This window comes from Curcuma longa, chromosome 2, assembly GCF_044706935.1.
Source record: "Curcuma longa cultivar G26 ecotype Majalengka, Jawa Barat chromosome 2, ITB_CL_G26_1.1, whole genome shotgun sequence".
Taxonomy (NCBI): Eukaryota; Viridiplantae; Streptophyta; class Magnoliopsida; order Zingiberales; family Zingiberaceae; genus Curcuma; species Curcuma longa.
In genome coordinates this window covers 6703132-6721105 of record NC_133862.1, presented here as the reverse complement: position 1 = coordinate 6721105, position 17974 = coordinate 6703132, and the positions used below count along the sequence as shown (strand labels likewise).

Here is a 17974-nt window from a genome sequence, read left to right as displayed (position 1 = left end):
CGGATGAGGAGGAGGAGGGGGCCGACGAGGAGGAGGGAGCGGGCGCCGGTCGGATGAGGAAGAAGAGGCGGGCGCAGGTCGGAGGGAGCGGGAATGGGGTTTTGGGGGAAAAGTTTGCACGTGCTACGCACGTGTAAAAACCGAGAACCCTATAAGACTCAGCTGCGTTGCTTTTCGGCGCTTAATTAATGCTGATGTGGAAAAGCCACGTAGGCAGCGCGCAGGAGTCGCTCACCGTTCGGCGCTCAGAATAGCAATATTCTATATATATATATTTTAAAAACAAAAGTGAATTATGGCTTGCAATTTCATCCTTCTAAAAATATTCTTAAAAAGTATCATCCTTCCAAAAAATTACATTTTAAAAATATTATACTTCATCCATTTCTATAAATAATAATACTATCAGAAAATATTGAATATTATGGCTTTCGTCTTTAATGAGAAAATTTTCTCAATTTTTTTTTCATTTTTATTTTTGATTTTATAAAATAATAACAATTAGTTATTCAGTATCAATATTTTTTATTATAATAAAAGAATATAAAATAAAAGCGGGTTCAAAATCCAAAACTGGATTGGCCTTTCATTATGCAGATTTTCTTAAACGGCGCTTCTCTTCTGCAGTGGCGTGTCTTCTAGGGTTGTCGGCGATCGAATTCTCCTTCGCTTACTTCGACATGGGACTTTTGGATTCCTTCCTCAATTGGCTTCGGAGGTACTACTACCTTCTTCGTTTTCTCGCTTTCAACTCTGTTCCGGTCACAGGATGCTTGTTCGGAGGTCCCAAAAGCTGGGATCTTTCTTGTGTTTAAGTGCGTTTCGTCTTGAATTCCGAACCTATGACTCGAGGATGATTATCGACTTAATTTTTAGGGTTTGTAGAAATAAGGATTCCGATACATATTAAATTTTGCCAAAAAGATCTGATTTTCGTTGGTGTTTGTTTGTGTATTCCGCTGGATTAGAGGGACCTCATCTTCAAGACCTGCTTGTGGAATGTGCCTTGGTTGGATTGTCATGGGAGTTGTTATTCGAATAGAATCTCGCCTATGAAAATGTCTCCTTTCTATTAGAGAATGATTGTTCACCTTCTGTTTTATTATAATTTTTGCTTCCTTTTAGGAAATATGATTCCCTCAACTCTGTTCCGTATTGGGTTATACAAGTAAACTCCATCGCTTAGTTCATTGTTCGTGCAAATGCCCGCTTGATTGGGCATCAAAGACCATCCATTCTATACATATTAACGTGATTTGTGTTGCTTTGACTGAGTTTTCAATTTTCCAAAACTTTGCTTAAGTTTTGGAGCCTATGGGAATGAGTAATTTTTAATATTTATTTGAAAACTTTCATTAGAACAGTCCCTTTTTTTTTAAAAAAAAAAACTTGTTGAACATTAGAATTTGCATAAAGGAGAGGTAGCTGTGATTTGGATCATCAAAGAATCTAAGTCAGTTTGCCTCACCATGTATCCTTTATAAACAGCAATACATCGGTACCTTGTATGGCATATAAAAGTTATATATTATCAGGCATGAAAGATATGGTTCATTCACATTTACATAGAAAAATCAACTCGTAGCATTTTTCATAGATGAGGTTTGAGTATTGATTCTTTTTTTTTTTGGTTATTTTGTCTCATGTTCAATATAATTTTTTTTCTTAATTTTCTTTCTTCAACCTAGCTATGTGTCATACTAACTATACTCTGTTCCATTAAATCCATATGGAACTTAGAACCCAAGACCAGACATTCCTTACGATCACAAATCACAATCACGATTTAGTTCTATTCTTAATTGTTTTCTCTGCAGCCTTTTTTTCAAACAAGAGATGGAGCTTTCCTTGGTTGGCCTTCAAAATGCAGGAAAGACGTCTCTTGTCAATGCAATTGCAGTGAGTTTAATTCAGAAAATCCTTTTCTATTTTGTTAATTTTATTCAAGTTTCTTCTATTCTGATTGTCACTCGTTTGAAATCTATAGACTGGCTGCTACAGTGAAGATATGATCCCTACGGTATGCACCTTTATCTCAACATTTTCTTTTGATGATCAATCATTTAGCAATTTATTAGGTCGTCCTAATTCTTTCCCTTGAAACCAGGTTGGCTTTAATATGCGGAAAGTCACAAAGGGAAATGTTACCATAAAGCTATGGGATTTAGGAGGACAAAGGAGATTTCGCACAATGTGGGAGCGATATTGCCGTGGTGTCTCTGCAATTCTGTAATTTTCTTTCACTGTCTCCTCCTTGTCTTTATTTCCCCTTTTGTTCGATGAAATACATTCTTAGCATTATATATTTGCAGCAAAATCTTCTTTAGTATGTGTAAATAAGTCATGAAAATAGATTGACTATAGCAAAGTCTTATAGTAACAAAAGAGGAATCAAGCAGGTCAGGCTCAGCCAAGTTGGATGGATGTGCGAGTGAACCAAAACCGAATGGATCATTGCACTGGGCTTGCCAGTTGGGTCGTGCAACCAGGATTTGCCAAAAATGTCCCAATCCATCAAATCATTTTATGCTGAAATATCTTGTCATTCTAATGACTATTAGCATTCTTATAAACTAGAGCATAGGAATTTATTTCATTTTGTGAATCAAGCTAAGGTTGATTTTACTTGGGTGAAAAGTTAGGAGAAGGATGAGGAAGCAGGCAAAGCTCGCAAAATTGCCCATGGGATCGGATAATTCATATATATTTTTGGCTCGCTTTTACTCTCCCCTAGCTTTCTACTAGAGTAAAGCCAGCCCTAAGAAGAGTTTTTCCTATTTCATTTCTTATCAATTCCATTCCCTTTGATTAGTTATTCTTTATCAGTTTCATTCCATGAACCAAACACACTGAAAATGAATTCTAACGGAAAATTTCGCTCGAGTTCTTAAGTTCTAAGTTCTACTTGAGTTTTTTTATCAGTTCATTCTCTTCCATGATGTCAACAGATATGTTGTAGATGCCGCAGACAGAGATAGCATACCGATATCAAAAAGTGAACTACATGATCTTCTACAGAAGCCATCGCTCAGTGGAATCCCCCTACTTGTTCTCGGCAATAAGATTGACAAGTCGGAAGCTGTCCCTCAACGAGCTCTTGTCGACCAACTGTTAGCACACTATTTCAACTGCCAGAAACATTTTTTTTTTCTCTTCTTCTCTTTTCAATTCAATTATCCTTACATATCGTTAATCACTGTGCAGTTCTTTGGAGGACATCAAAGATAGGGAGGTATGCTGCTACATGATCTCGTGCAAAGAATCCGTAAACATCGATGTTGTTATCGACTGGCTCATCAAGCATGCTAGGAAAGCAAAGTGAAAACAGAAAAAGCACTGCCATGGTATGGTTGTGTTGTTTACTTGCAGTAATATGTTGAATGAAGTATCATGTTTATGTGAAATTTTATCACTTCACCATTCAAATATCGAAGTCTGGCTGAACTTCTTTCGTCTTTCGATATCTCGAGGGTTCACCGGTTCGTAAAATCGTCTTCTATGTGTACAGTCAGGTTGTAGATCAGATGTTTGGTTTGTGAATTTGGCACAATTTGTTGCTCCTTTCAGGAGTGTTAAGTTCATGTTTCCTTAATTTTATTTCCTTTTTTTAAAAATATTTGTTTTGGTTTATTCTCATGACCATCACTTGCCACAATATTCTCTCACGTGCTATCACGTGCTGTTATTCTCTCACCAGCTCATTGCTCTATCACATCTTTTTTTTAAAAAAAAAACAAATCTTCTACAAATGCCCTCGATGTTTTCACAATTTCAATATGCCCCACTTTTGAGGATCTTCGTGGAACTTCCCCAAGCCCCCCTCCTTCGCCACGTGCTTACTCAAATCTAAAATCTAATTCGATGATATAAAATTTAAAAAGGTTTCTTAATTAATAATACTTCTAGTGCCGAAAGTTACCATGGACACGTGTCAACCCGATAATATAAAAATTAATAAAGCCTAAGCTTAATAGGCCTTAATTATCAAATATTTTTTATTTTTATTAAGGAAAAAAATGGAAAATCCCCCCAGAGTTTTTAGGGCGAAGAGACCTACACTGTCATGATAACACACAAAGCACCAAAAGATTCAAAGACAGTGACCACAAAACACAACTCATGTACACTACTTGCTTGCTACATTCCAAAACCATCAACATCCCACATGCTCACCATCACACAGCCAACACTAACTCGCAATAAATTACTGATTCAAATTCAAAACCAAAAGGTCAATGAACAATAACTGCTTGTTTACTTGGGTGGAAGGAATTGAAGTTCCCTCATTGTTAAAGCCAAGTAAACAATCAAGAGACTCCTTCCCTTTCCTGATTCACAGAACAGGAAGTGAAGACATTTTTGTACCAACAACACACTTCAGTAAGCAGAGACTAAAACGTAGTAGTTTGCAGTAATGTTGATTGCATGCAAAGTTACAGGAGAGGAGAGGAGAGAAGAGGAGAAGAGTGAAGGAAGCACTGCAACAGTTTGGGTCAGTGACTTTACGTACAGCAGTCAACTACAAACATCTCCACATAATTTACATGCAGATTCCATGCGCCATTGACCACGACGGTCCATCTCTAGATTACTACCAACAATTCAAGACAACAACACAACAAAGGAGGAGAGCACAGTTGAGATATCAGCATTAGAAGTTGACTTTGCAGGTCTGATCATGCGGCGTCGGTCACTAGAGCAGGCTCAGCGGCGGGCTTCACCTTTGGCGGCCGCCCCCGCCCTCGCTTGACCACGCCTCCGGCGGCGACAGGAACGCTGGCGGTGGGACGCGAGGCGGCGGACTTCGGCGGGCGGCCGCGCGGCCGGGAGATGCCGGAGAGAGAGTCCTTGGGCTTGGGCGGCCGGCCGCGGGGACGAGGGGAGGGGGCTTCCTCACCGACGGGGAGCGCCGGCTTCGGCTTCGGCGGGCGCCCGCGGCCGCGCTTCGGCGGCGAGTCTGGGCCCGGCCGCAAGTAGTTATTCTTTAAGAAGACGAGCTCGCCGGTTTCGCGCAACCGGGCGAGGTGCGCCGTCAGCAGCGACGCGTGCGACGGCGGCAGGTCGCTGTACCTGGCCTCCAAGTACTTGGATATCGCCGACTTGTTCGACCCGTTCTTCTCGTTCAGAGCATCGATCGCCTCCATTATCATCTGCAGAGAAAGCCACAAGCATCCAACTTAGGATTCTACACTGAAATCGCCGGCGAAACATGCTAAAAATCGGATTTTTACGCACCTCAGGGTACGATTTGCCGGAATCTTCATCGTTGGCGGCCATGGCGAGGGCGGATCTGCGAAGGCAGTGGAGGAAGGAGGAGGATCGAGACGGCTTTTTAATGGACGAGAAAGGGAAAGAGAAGAAGAGCAAAATAAATTAAAAAAAAAAGGAAAGAAATTGTAAAAAAAACACATAAACAGAAGACGATAAGCCAGAGAGTGAAGAGAAGCCAAAGTGTTTGTTTTGTTCGTCGAGGAGGGAGAACCAACGGTAGGGATGTTCGGAACGGCAGGGGAGCCGAGCGCAATGAACGGTGGGAATAGTAATCACACGGATCGATGACCTGGCAGGCTCGGAGAAACATAATCGGGTACGGGTCTATTTTTACGCTGCCCGGATCCGCTAAATCCCCGAACTATCATGGCGTCACCCCCTTCTTCTCTTTATGCAACCCTAGTCGATGGGCGACCTTGATTCGCTGGCTCCGGCGGCGGAGAGCAATTGCAGACTAGGCAATGTGGAGGAGGAGTCTACTGATGACGAGTCATAGGGAAGACGATCAAATATGAGGATGAAGATGAGAGTTGCAAACTTTGGATTGTACAAAAGAAAAACTGAAATTGGACTGAAATAGAAGGAAGATTACAGATAAAGCTTCTCCAAGCGAGGATTTGGTATGAAAATTTTGTAGTTTTATTTGGTATATTAATATCGAATAGTCTTCACCATTTGTGCTACTACCTCCCAGAACACCTTGTTAGGAAGCTCTTCCTGAGTTCTTTCATGTGACAGCGATTTTCTTTTTTGTAAATTTGAGGAACATGCACTCTAATTTCCAAATTAGCTCAATTGACAAACTCTAAAAGGTTTTTGTTTGAATTAATGTCGGTTGCTTACTTATGCATGGTTAAAGAGTGCTCCTTTGTAGTTCATGTTTCCTCCTGAAATGAACATACACAGTGCATTGGTTGAATCCTTTGTATATATTTTGTGTTATGTAGTGTTCAAATTTTAACTGAGTTAGTGTTTATCTTTACTTGCATCATCTTTTCATTGTCTTTATGCAATTAGGCAGTTAATTATAGAGAAAGTCTGAGGTTATGTTCATTTTTTTTCTTGTTGGATAGAAATGGCTGTTACACTATGTTGTTCCTACTTGATTACTGATCTTTCAATCATTGGTTATATTTACATTTTTTCTGAAAATGTTAGTTCTTTTTTCCCATACACTTGAAGTTGTTATAGAATCCTGTGTATTCTATTGAATGCGTGTTCTTGCCTTCACACGAAACTGAATGAGGATAAATTATGCTCAAGTACTAGAGAATAGTTATTCTTCTGATTTCTCTGGGTATCAACCTCTATAACTTGTTATTCTAATGACATTTAAGGATTCTAGAGTTGAAATCGCTTTGGTAGAACATTGTTATTGTATTTACTCTCTTAACCTCACATAAGAGAAGGAAGAGGGTAAACACATTGTTCCGGTTGAGATTGGCTCCTGGATGAATTCACCGGACCTTCGCTGGAGCTGGCGCGGAAGCAGGAAGAGGAGGGTCTGGCTCGCTGTTGGCTCCTGGATCTGAAAACCACAGAGAATGTGAGAGGGAAGGTCAGGGGGTGCCCCGGCGCGACCACTCCGACGCTCAAGTCAGGGATGGCAAAAGAGGAACAGTAAGGAGAGCTTGAGCGTTCAAGGAGGAGAAGAACTTACTTGTGTGAGAGAGGAGTGGTCGTTTTAAGGAGATGGGCGGGTGCGCCCGTCGCGTCATCATTAAAAGATGTCCCATCATGATTAATAAAATGTCAGGAACAATCAAGCACAATAGTCATGAGTTCCATCACTGGTAGATAGTTGTCTTGTCATTACCCATGTGAGTGTCAGAGGAGTGATGATAATAAATGAAGGACATGAGCTTTGTCAGAAGGCATGATGGGATGCGCCAGGGCACTGTAGGCCGAATTCGAATGGAGATGTATGGCCAAATCCGAATGAAGTATATGGTCGAATCCGAATGGGCAGAACTGAACTGTTATGCCCGAATGGGCTGAACTGGGCTGCTGTGGCCGAATGTGCTGAACTGAGCTGAAGCTGGGCTGAAGTGAGTTGCCGAGCCGAACTGGGCTGAGGTGAGCCGAACTGGGTTGAAGTGAGCCCGAGCCGAACTGGGCTGAAGTGAGCTGCCGAGCAGAACTGGGCTGAAGTGATACCGAGCCAAACTGGGCTGAAGTGAGCTGCCGAGCCGAACTGGGCTGAAGTGAGCTGCCGAGCCGAACTGGGCTGACTACCGAGCCGAACTGGGCTGCCGAGCTGCCGAGCCGAACTGGGCTGCCGACTGGGTTGAAGTGAGCTACCAAGCTGAACTGGGCTGCCGAGCCGAACTGGGCTGAAGTGAGCTGTCGAGCCGAACTGGGCTGCCGAGCCGAAATGGGCTGAAGTGAGCTGTCGAGCCGAACTTGACTGAAGTGAGCTGCCGAGCCGAACTGGGCTGAGGTGAGCTGTCGAGCCGAACTGGGTTGCTGAGACGAAATGGGCTGAAGTGAGCTGCCGAGCCGAACTGGGCTGAAGTGAGCTGCCGAGTCGAACTGGGCTGCCGAGCCGAACTGAGCTGCCGAGCCGAACTGGGCTGTGGAGCCGAACTGGGCTGTGGAGCCGAATTGGGTTGTCGTATATTATCCCCGTAACATAAGCCTCCCCACTAGTCTAGTCGAAGGAGCGGAAGGTCGACTGACTAGACCGAGTGTTGTGGCAGACCGTACCTTATTTTCTTTGTTCCGGAAGTAAGGCAGGGCGACTATCGAAGCCGTGAAGGTAGGCAGGGCAGCAAAGAATCTTGAGCTGCGAAGATTGAGGCCTTGAAGCAAGGCAAGACGACGAAGGCCGTGGGCACGGCGCAGACGCGAGATCTCAGCGGGGTCTTGGGGGAGGACGGTGCCATGAGGTCTCGGTCGAGGAAGGTGCCGCGAACGAACCTTCGAAGACGAGGGTTTGAGGGAGAATCGGGTCTGAATGCGGGGTGTCGGCTACTCGGCAGTTCGGGGTGTGGTATCTGCGATCGAGGGCTGCGTGCTCTGGGACCGTGGCGAAGTTCTTAGCGGGCGAGGAATCGGTCGAGGAGTCGGTTAAGCGGAGCTTGCGGGTGATCGAGGAGTGGCTGAGAAGCCTTGGTGAGTGGTTGAGAGTTTTGGATGAGTAGCTGAGAAGCCTTGATGAGTGGCTGAGAAGCCTTGGATGAGTAGCTGAGAGCCTTGGATGAGTGGCTGAGAGCCTGGATGAGTGGTTGAGAAGCTTGGATGAGTGGCTGAGAGCCTGGATGAGTGGCTGAGAAGCCTTGGATGAGTGGCTGAGAAGCCTGGATGAGTGGCTGAGAAGCCTTGGATGAGTGGCTGAGAGCCTGGATGAGTGGCTGAAAAGCCTTGGATGAGTGGCCGAGAAGCCTTGGATGAGTGGCCGAGAAGCCCGGGATGAGTGGCCGTGAAGCCTTGGATGAGTGGCTGAGAAGCCTTGGATGAGTGGCTTAGAAGCCTTGTATGAGTGGCTGAGAAGCCTTGGATGAGTGGCTAAGAGCCTGGATGAGTGGCTGAGAAGCCTTGGATGAGTGGCTGAGAAGTCTTGGATGAGTGGCTGAGAGCTTTGGATGAGTGGCTGAGAAGCCTTGGATGAGTGGCTGAGAAGCCTTAGATGAGTGGCTGAGAAGCCTGGATGAGTGGCTGAGAAACCTTGGATGAGTGCTTGAGAAGCCTTGTATGAGTGGCTGAAAAGCCTTGGATGAGTGGTTGAGAGCCTTGGATGAGTGGCTGAGAAGCCTTGATGAGTGGCTGAGAGCTTGGATGAGTGGCTGAGAAGCCTTGATGAGTGGTTGAGAAGCCTTGGATGAGTGGCTGAGAAGTCTTGGATGAGTGGCTAAGAGCCTGGATGAGTGGCTGAGAAGCCTTGATGAGTAGCTGAGAGCTTTGGATGAGTGGCTGAGAAGCCTTGGATGAGTGGCTGAGAAGCATGGATGAGTGGCTGAGAAACCTTGGATGAGTGCTTGAGAAGCCTTATATGAGTAGCCCTGAGAAGCCTTGGATGAGTGGCTGAGAAGCCTTGGATGAGTGGTTGAGAAGTCTTGGAGAAGCCTTGGATGAGTGGCTGAGAAGCCTTGATGAGTGGTTGAGAAGTCTTGGATGAGTGGCTTGAGAAGCCTTGATGAGTGGCTGAGAGCCTTGGATGAGTGGCTGAGAAGCCTTGATGAGTGGCTGAGAGCCTTGGATGAGTGGCTGAGAGCTTGGATGAGTGGCTGAGAAGCCTGGATGAGTGGTTGAGAAGCCTTGGATGAGTGGCTAATAGCCTGGATGAGTGGCTGAGAAGCCTTGATGAGTAGCTGAGAGCTTTGGATGAGTGGCTGAGAAGCATGGATGAGTGGTTGAGAAACCTTGGATGAGTGCTTGAGAAGCCTTGTATGAGTAGCTGAGAAGCCTTGGATGAGTGGCTGAGAGCCTTGGATGAGTGGCTGAGAGCCTTGGATGAGTGGCTGAGAAGCCTTGATGAGTGGCTGAGAAGTCTTGGATGAGTGGCTGAGAAGCCTTGATGAGTGGCTGAGAGCCTTGGATGAGTGGCTGAGAAGCCTGGACGAGTGGTTGAGAAGCCTTGATGAGTGGTTGAGAAGCCTTGGATGAGTGGCTGAGAATCCTTGGATGAGTGGCTAAAAAGCCTCGGATGAATGCTGAGGCCATGGCTGAGTAATGCTGAGGCTAACTGAGGCTGAGTAATGCTGAGGTCGACTGAGGCTGAGTAATGTTGAGGCTAACTGAGGCTGAGTAATGCTGAGGCTAACTGAGGCTGAGTAATGCTGAGGCCGACTGAGGCTGAGGCTAACTGAGGCTGAGTAATGCTGAGGCTAAGTAATGTTGAGGCCGACTGAGGCTGAGGCTAACTGAGGCTGAGTAATGCTGAGGCTAAGTAATGTTGAGGCCGACTGAGGCTGAGTGAGTCGGAGAGGGTGTTAAACCCTGGGAAGGGTAACTGCAGATGGAGCAGGTCCGAGACCTGTATTGAGCTCGATCTTGGCTATGTCCGAGCCGAAGGGAGGTTGAGCCCTGAAAAGGACATTTGCTGATGGAGCAGGTCCGAGACCTGAATTGAGCTCGACCTTGGCTATGTTCGAGCCGAAGGGAGGTTGAGCCCTGAAAAGGACATTTGCTGATGGAGCAGGTCCGAGACCTGAATCGAGCTCGACCTTGGCTATGTCCGAGCCGAAGGGAGGTTAAGCCCTGAAAAGGGCATTTGCTGATGGAGCAGTTCCGAGACCTGAATTGAGCTCGACCTTGGCTATGTCCGAGTCGAAGGGAGGTTGAGCCCTAAAAAGGATATTTGCTGATGGAGCAGGTCCGAGACTTGAATCGAGCTCGACCTTGGTTATGTCCGAGCCGAAGAGAGGTTGTGCCCTGAAAAGGACATTTGCTGATGGAGCAGGTCCGAGACCTGAATCGAACTCAATCCCGAGTCGGGAGAGTGAGGTTGGAGGCGGAGAAGCCTTGACACCCGGAGGAGGCCATGCAACAGTGTCATTGTTCGTTCAAGTATAAGAAATACACAGGACGTACCATGACATTGGTGCTCCGGGATGTTAAGTGCGTCACTGCTGCTTGATGGGGCAAGCTCCCGGAAGGGTATGGTCAGCAATAGCAAGAGAAATTCTCGTGGGGTCCGTCGGTGTCCAAACGAGGACATCTTGATTGCGGAGAGGGCGGGTGGCAAGATCTAACTTCAGTCCGGTGAGCAATTTGGCGGTGACTTGGACGGTTGTCTCAAGGCAGTCGGGGCAGCCGCGTGGGGGGAGTTAGTTCCTCGGAGAGCTATGTCGTTTGTGGTTGGATTGAGGAGAAGGCGGCGGAGATGAAGGAGCTTCCCGGTTGGTGGTCTCTATTCGATGCTGGATGGCAGGGGTAACCTCCCTGTTGCGCTGTTCCTCTGCTTCTCGAAGGACTCAGGCATACTGATAGCAGTCTCGAGTGTTGTGACTCCGAGTCCGGTGATAGGTGCAGAACCGAGGCACCCATCGTGAAGGTTGAGTGGGTTGGGAGTCCACTGCCTGTATGACATGAGGGTCGCATTTCGGTACCGTCGGACGATCCGACTCCGGCCTCGGGAGCAGTTGAAGTAAAGGGTGGTCGTCACTTCGACTGGCTGGAGTAAGTGGCCGACTTGGGCCTTTGTGAGATGGGGAGTCAGAATTTATGCGCCGAACCGATTGAGCTTCCTCCACGTGTGTATATTTAACTGCGCGAGTCAGCAGCAGATCGAAATTTTCCGGAGGCTTCTTGATGAGGGATCGGAAGAAGTCGCCCTCAATCAGTCCTTAAGAGAAGGCGCTAATGAGGACCTCCGATATGGCAGTCGGGACCTCTTGTGCCACTCAGTTGAATCGGCGCACATACTCCTTAAGCGATTCTTTGGTTTCTGCTTGGTGGAGAAGAGGTCCCTGGTGGTCTTCTGGAGCGTCCGGCTGGTAGCGAAGCGCCTTAGAAAGGCGCTTTTGAAGTCGTTGAAGGAGCAGATGGACTCCTGAGGGAGCCGTTTGAACCACCGGAGCGCGGAGCCGGCCAAGGTAGTAAGGAAGACCCGGCACTTGATGACATCAGTATACTGATGCAACAGGGCTGCATTCTCGAATCGACCCAGATGATCTTCCGGATCAGCTGTCCCAACGTAGTCAGAGAGTTGCGGGGCTCGAAAGCGGTGGGGAAGCTCCTCCTCTAGGATCCAGGGGGCAAAGGGAGATCACTGGGAGCTGCTGCCCTCGTCGGGACATGGCGCTTTGCCACGGGCTAGGTGGTGGGGTGGAGTCCATCCGAAGGCGGATTCCGCGGACCTTCTGCAATAGTCTTGGCCAAAGTATGGCCGGGCTTGGCCCTGGGTATGATGAGCCTAGTGGACTTGATGAGTTTGGGCCTGACGGGCCTTCGCAGGTTCAAAGGGCCTGCGGACCGGTGCTGGTGGAGCTTCAGCGGAATGGGAGGGAAGTCGTGAGGGAGCGGCCGGAGATGGTGGTTGCGACCTGGAGACCGCTAGGACGGCGGCGGCCACAGCCCTGTTAAAGTCTTCCTGCGTCATGGTGAGAAGGTGAGGTCGACGAGAATCGTCCGTCGGCATCTCAAGTTCGGACGTTGATGTTCCCACAGACGGCGCCAAATTATATTCCAATTGAGATTGGCTCCTGGACGAATTCCTCGGACCTTCGCTAGAGCTGGCGCGGAAGCAGGAAGAGAAGGGTCTGGCAAGTTGCTGGCTCCTAGACCTGAAAACCACAGAGAACGTGAGAGGGAAGGCCAGGGGGGTGCCCCGGCGCGACCACTCCGACGGTCAAGTCATGGACGGAAAAAGAGGAACAGTAAGGAGAGCTTGAGCGTTCAAGGAGGAGAAGAACTTACTTGTGTGAGAGAGGAGTGGTCGTTTTAAGGAGATGGGCGGGTGCGCCCGTCGCGCCATCATTAAAAGATGTCTCATCATGATTAATAATATGTCAGGAACAATCAAGCACAATAGTCATGAGTTCCATCACTGGTAGATAGTTATCTTGTCATTACCCATGTGGGTGTCAGAGAAGTGATGATAATAAATGAAGGGCATGAGCTTGTCAGAAGGCATGATGGGATGTGTCAGGGCACTGTAGGCCGAATCCGAATGGAGATGTATGGCCAAATCCGAATGAAGTATATGGCCGAATCCGAATGGGCAGAACTGAACTGTTATGCCCGAATGGGCTGAACTGGGATGCTGTGGCCGAATGGGCTGAACTGAGTTGTCGAGCCGAACTGAGCTGAAGTGAGCTGCCGAGCCGAACTGGGCTGAAGTGGGCTGCCGAGCCGAACTGAGCTGCAGTGAGCTGCCGAGCCGAACTGGGCTGAAGTGAGCTGCCGAGCCGAACTGGGCTGAAGTGAGCTGTCGAGCCGAACTGGGGCTGAAGTGAGCTGCCAAGCCGAACTGGGCTGAAGTGAGCTGCCGAGCTGAACTGGGCTGCCGAGCCGAAATGGGCTGAAGTGAGCTGCCGAGTCGAGTTGGGCTGCCGAGCCGAACTGAGCTGCCGAGCCGAACTGGGCTGCCGAGCCGAACTGAGCTGCCGAGCCGAACTCCGCTGAAGTGAGCTGCCGAGCCGAACTGGGCTGCCAAGCCGAAATGGGCTGAACTGGACTGCCGAGCCGAACTGAGCTGCCGAGCCGAACTGGGCTGCCGAGCCGAACTTGGCTGAAGTGAGCTGCCGAGCCGAACTAGGCTGCCAAGCCGAACTGAGCTGCCAAGCCGAACTAGACTGCCGAGCCGAACTGGGCTGCCGTATATTATCCCCTTAACACACATCTTGTTGTTTCTTAAACTGTGATCAAGGTTTGATGCCATTCTGAACTAAGAAGGTACTGGCTTTTAGCCATAGGGATATGGTGCAGGTATCGTACTTGGTGTGCTTATAAGCAGTGTTGGAAGCTGAGGAGTGGAAAGGCATCATATTGAGGGTCTCAAACTTGCTTCGTGTGTCGCTCTGTCTATAAAACAACAAGTTTTAATGACACAGACAAGCACAAAATAGGTTCTATAACTGTGGCTGTGATTACCCATTTCTGCCGAATTTTTGGTGGAACCAAGAAGCTCTCGAAAATGGCTCCATGGAAAGACCTTATTCCACATTTCGTTCATATCTTGTTTGAAACAAACAACATATGGAATCAACCGTATGCCTCAAAATCAATACCTCCTTGCGGAATGGGTTTCCATCTGCTGGAGTGCACTCGCCCTCAGGAATGGTAGGATGAATCCGTCAGAGAAAATGCAATAACAACTGATCTTTATCGACATGTTTTAAGTATTTGGATTTTCATCAGTTTAAGATTGTTGAACAATGAAAAACTAACCATCATTATTGTGTTTGGCTTAAGACCATCTATAATGTTTTCGCTAGTAGTCCTTCATGTCTTAACATTCTTTCCAAGATGAAATTGGTAGCTTTTACAGTGACTATTATTATATATATTTTCCATTTTTTTCTCATGAGAAGCATGTATAAAGTTTACTACTATTATCTTTCATTGATATATGGAAGTTCTACAAATTGTTCGAGAAGGTAGCACAAATTAGCGAGATGGAACTCATAGAGCTTTACTCCATCTGCGATATCGGAAGGTACTCATTCTTCTTTCTACTACCAAATATTATCTCTGAAATTCTTCTTTTAGCTTAAGAACAAACTGTTGGGTTCTCTTGATCATATTTCACGGTTCATCGAATCTACAACATCAAATACTTCGTTTCTTTTGACGTATTACAATATTTGATTGTCTATGAACCTCATAAAGCTTTTTTCCTATTAACACCACTGTGAAATAAGCTTAGAATCTTAAGACCCTTATTTTCTTTGTAAGGTCCTAAGATGGAGTACTACCTCATCTTCTCTTCGATCTCATTGTTCGCGCCTTGCTCTTGCTCGTGCTTACCCCTCGTTGTCGGCTCTCGATCGTAAATTGTCGAAGGAAGCCTCGCCGGCACTTGACTTCACCGATACTAGACCTTGCTTGCCCAAACTCGACTTCACTTGTTTGCTGGAGTAAGCATGTCTTTTGTGCTCAGAATTATGCAAAGCAAGTTGGCCTAACATTGTCTCATTAACGAATGCTTTGAATCCTTTCCTATCACGCCGTTGCTTCATCTTTAAAATAAATAAGTAAATAGATTTGTTGTTTATTAAAATTTGAATTATTGAAAATAAAATTCATATTAATTCGTTTCTTTGCCCAAACAAGTTATTTGCCATTAATAGGTATATTTTGCCATTATTGTAGTTTCGTTAACTAATATTTGTAAAAAGCAGATATACCAGAGCATTCTATGAACTAATAAAGGACAAATTGGAGGGGTTTTTGGTAAAAAGTCTGGCAGTAGGATGCTTTCCCTAAACTTATTGTGCCCTTTCTCTAGTTCATCGCCGGCGGCCGCGCTGCCTCCGCCACTGAGGCGAGATTCTGCAGGTTGAGCCGCACGACGGTGTCGGCGAAGAGCGTGGTGTCCTCCACCGTGTTCCCCTCGGGCACGTCTACCACGTACGACTCCAGCACCACCGTCTTCCGCGCCTCCTCCCCGTCGCCTCCCCGATCTCGTCCACCGTGGTCACCGATCGGTAGTTCCGGAGCCGGTGCTCGCCGCCGATGATGGTGAATCCGATCGCGCGCCGGGTGTCGTCGAGGAGGTCGAGCCGCTCCGTGCTGGTGCTCGCCGGGAGGCCCGTGATGACGCTGAGCTCGCGGAGGCAGCCTGGGCGGAGGTCTCCGCCGCCGTCGTCGTCCTTGAGGGAGCAGCTCCGGATGAAGTGCTTGTAGACCTGGGGGCGGTCGAAGCGGCGGACGAAGGACCAGACGGTGGCGGCCGGGGCGCAGATCCGCTGGGCGAGGATCGAGGAGCACTGGCCGGGGCCAACCTCGTAGCGGTGGTGGGCGTCGATCACCGGTCTTAGGGATGCGTATTCCTGCACCGTCAGTCCCGCAGGAGGCTCCTCCTCCGCCGGCGTGGATCTTCTCGGGGCGTTCTCGCCGCCTTCCATGGTGGTGGAGTTTCGCGGGGAAGGTACTCTCTAGTCAATTTACCACTCCTTATTTGGCAAGATAGAAATAGAATATATTTATTTATTAAAAAAAATAGAATAATAAAGATAAGTGGCACATTCTCAACCATCAAAATGCAAAAAAAAAATACTTTAAAAAAAATAGAAAAAAAGCGAGATGATTGAATTGTATTTGTCCAAAGTGGTGGGGCCCAACAGAGTGCGTGTAATTATTGCCTTTCGGACAGCTCAATTAGATGGCCCACCAATCACATGATGCCATTCCTTTAAGGCAAATAATTGCATTATTTTATTTTAAGACGTATGGTTTTAATTTACATTTAAAAAAATGAAAAATCAAAATATAAGAATATATGTCCTAACTATTATATTTTATATTACATAACAAATATAAGTAATACTATAACTTTTATTTAATGGATTAGTAGTTTAGTAGTAGATTTCACCTCGTAGAATTAAGATCTTCGAGAATTATATTTCCAATTCTAACATTCCATCAAATAATTCAAGATAAAGTTTACAAAAGGAACTTATAAAGGAACAAACCAAACAAAAGAAGAAGAGTTCAAAGTGGTCGACGATAAGGAAATGTGACCTTGATAGCAAAACATGAGAACTATGGTTCCATTGGAAAGTCCTTGGTGAGAAGGTGTGGAGTTGGGCAGAGGTTGGTTGAAAAAAAGAAGTCTCACATAACAAATAACTAAAAACAAACCTAACATTGTGATAGTCAAGATTAGCTCCATTATTATCTTAGCTCCCTCTTTCCCTTTCTCTTTCAATGTAGAAGATCAATAAAATTTTAGATCAACTAGTTAATGAGATCCAAGCAACCTTGTTATTCATAAAGTGAATTTAGTTACGATTGTCTTCGGGACATAACTGTGTTGATTATAATGGAACAGATTTGTAGAAGAATTTTATCGTGATTAATTGTAGTTTTTCGATTTAGTTTCTTATAGATGATCCTGAAATTGATCATGGGAAATTGTTGGGATAGCGGATTTCACCTTTATTTGTAGAAGAATTTGGTTACGATTTATCTAACTCTTAAAGCTCGATAGCAAGAGCCGTAAGGTGGTGCCTGACTGATCGAATTGATACAGATGTGGGCCTCACGTGGATGATGACTTGGCGTCCACGTCATCCCTCGCAAAGTTTCTATGGTCGATCGCCCGGCTAATTATTGGTGGTCCTCACACTGGACGAGATCGTTTTGTTGTATTCTCACGAATCCACGGCCGGCCGAGTTTCCATCTAACAGCATCAAAACTCGCATCTTCTAGATTCCAATTGGGTCCCATTCTCTCTTTTTTAAGTTGACATCACCCGATTAATTTTAAAGGGATTTATTTGATTTTATAAAAAAATTTCATCGATATCAAAATAAATTGAAAAATATTTACGATGATTCATTCAAATAGTATATTATCTCTAATTTGTTACTCACACTGGAGGAAAATTACTCTTAGTTGAGTCTCAAATTTGATATTTTTGAGATTCGTGGGAGAATTTTAATCGCGATATTATTTCTTTTATTTATTTATTGAGAATTTATTAGAAAAAAAAAATTGGTGGACGACGATTGGCTGGGGAATGGTCCAAACCAGTGGGACCCACGACAGCTGTCTCCAGTTGTTGTCTGCATTGTGGCCGTCGCTTTAGACAGTGTTGAATAATTGCATTATTAATTTAGTTGAATTTATTTATTTTTATAAGTAAATGTCCGGATTGAACAATTTGCAATTCGGACCTTTTTATTACAAAATTTCTCTATTTGGGTTCCTCTTGGCCTAAATATTCCTTGGTTAATATAAAACCTAATAATATGTATATTTAAATCACAACCTATCTCATTGTCTCTTGTCTAATTTTTAATTTTAATGTTGATATCGAAATTTATATTGTAAGAGTCTTATATCTATTACAACTTTTAAAAGTTATTAAATCTAACAAATATATCATAATTTAACTTTAGTGGAGGTTTAATTTATTTAAATATAAAAACATCATAGTAGATTATAAATTAGAAGACTTTTAAACATCTTACTTAATACATAAAATCAATATTATTAACCATAATAAACTTCCTATAGTTGTCCTCTTTTCCTCTCTCATTTTTGTCTATTAATTGCCATTATTATTAATATACGTAACATTATTTATAATAA

General features: G+C 45.5%; 2 protein-coding genes, 1 long non-coding RNA gene and 1 pseudogene across 4 annotated transcripts; 2 read left to right on the top strand and 2 right to left on the bottom strand.

The window, feature by feature from the left end:
• The first annotated feature begins 586 nt into the window (after positions 1-586).
• Positions 587-3614, top strand: LOC141821746 (ADP-ribosylation factor-like protein 8c). The gene is made up of 6 exons (XM_074709098.1): positions 587-718; positions 1818-1899; positions 1988-2020; positions 2108-2229; positions 2949-3110; positions 3205-3614. The coding sequence occupies exons 1-6, from the start codon at positions 681-683 to the stop codon at positions 3320-3322; spliced, it is 555 nt and encodes a 184-aa protein (XP_074565199.1). The 5' UTR covers positions 587-680; the 3' UTR covers positions 3323-3614.
• Positions 3615-4079: 465 nt separating this feature from the next.
• LOC141821878 (HMG-Y-related protein A-like) lies at positions 4080-5417 on the bottom strand. The gene is made up of 2 exons (XM_074709253.1): positions 5236-5417; positions 4080-5150 (listed from the first exon to the last, which is right to left on the bottom strand). Exons 1-2 carry the CDS (start codon positions 5275-5277, stop codon positions 4677-4679), a joined length of 516 nt encoding a protein of 171 aa, XP_074565354.1. The 5' UTR covers positions 5278-5417; the 3' UTR covers positions 4080-4676.
• Positions 5418-5674: 257 nt separating this feature from the next.
• Positions 5675-14833, top strand: LOC141820945 (uncharacterized). Of its 2 annotated transcripts, none has more exons than XR_012601181.1 (3): positions 5675-5891; positions 14313-14371; positions 14611-14833. It is a non-coding gene; the product is annotated as an uncharacterized LOC141820945 (long non-coding RNA). The 2 variants fall into 2 exon arrangements; XR_012601180.1 differs by having other exon boundaries at positions 14292-14371.
• A 226-nt stretch (positions 14834-15059) lies between these two features.
• Positions 15060-15833, bottom strand: LOC141820924 (abscisic acid receptor PYL10-like; annotated as a pseudogene).
• Positions 15834-17974: the final 2141 nt, after the last annotated feature.

What these genes read in the sequence shown, in the direction of transcription:
- LOC141821878 (XM_074709253.1), bottom strand. Translation starts at nt 5,277, where the DNA reads ATGGCCGCCAACGATGAAGATTCCGGCAAATCGTACCCTGAG. An exon ending in CCGGCAAATCGTACCCTGAG is followed by an intron (nt 5,151 to 5,235) that starts GTGCGTAAAAAT and finishes CTTTCTCTGCAG; the next exon opens with ATGATAATGGAGGCGATCGA.
- LOC141821746 (XM_074709098.1), top strand. Translation starts at nt 681, where the DNA reads ATGGGACTTTTGGATTCCTTCCTCAATTGGCTTCGGAG. An exon ending in TTCCTCAATTGGCTTCGGAG is followed by an intron (nt 719 to 1,817) that starts GTACTACTACCT and finishes TTTTCTCTGCAG; the next exon opens with CCTTTTTTTCAAACAAGAGA. An exon ending in CGTGGTGTCTCTGCAATTCT is followed by an intron (nt 2,230 to 2,948) that starts GTAATTTTCTTT and finishes TGATGTCAACAG; the next exon opens with ATATGTTGTAGATGCCGCAG.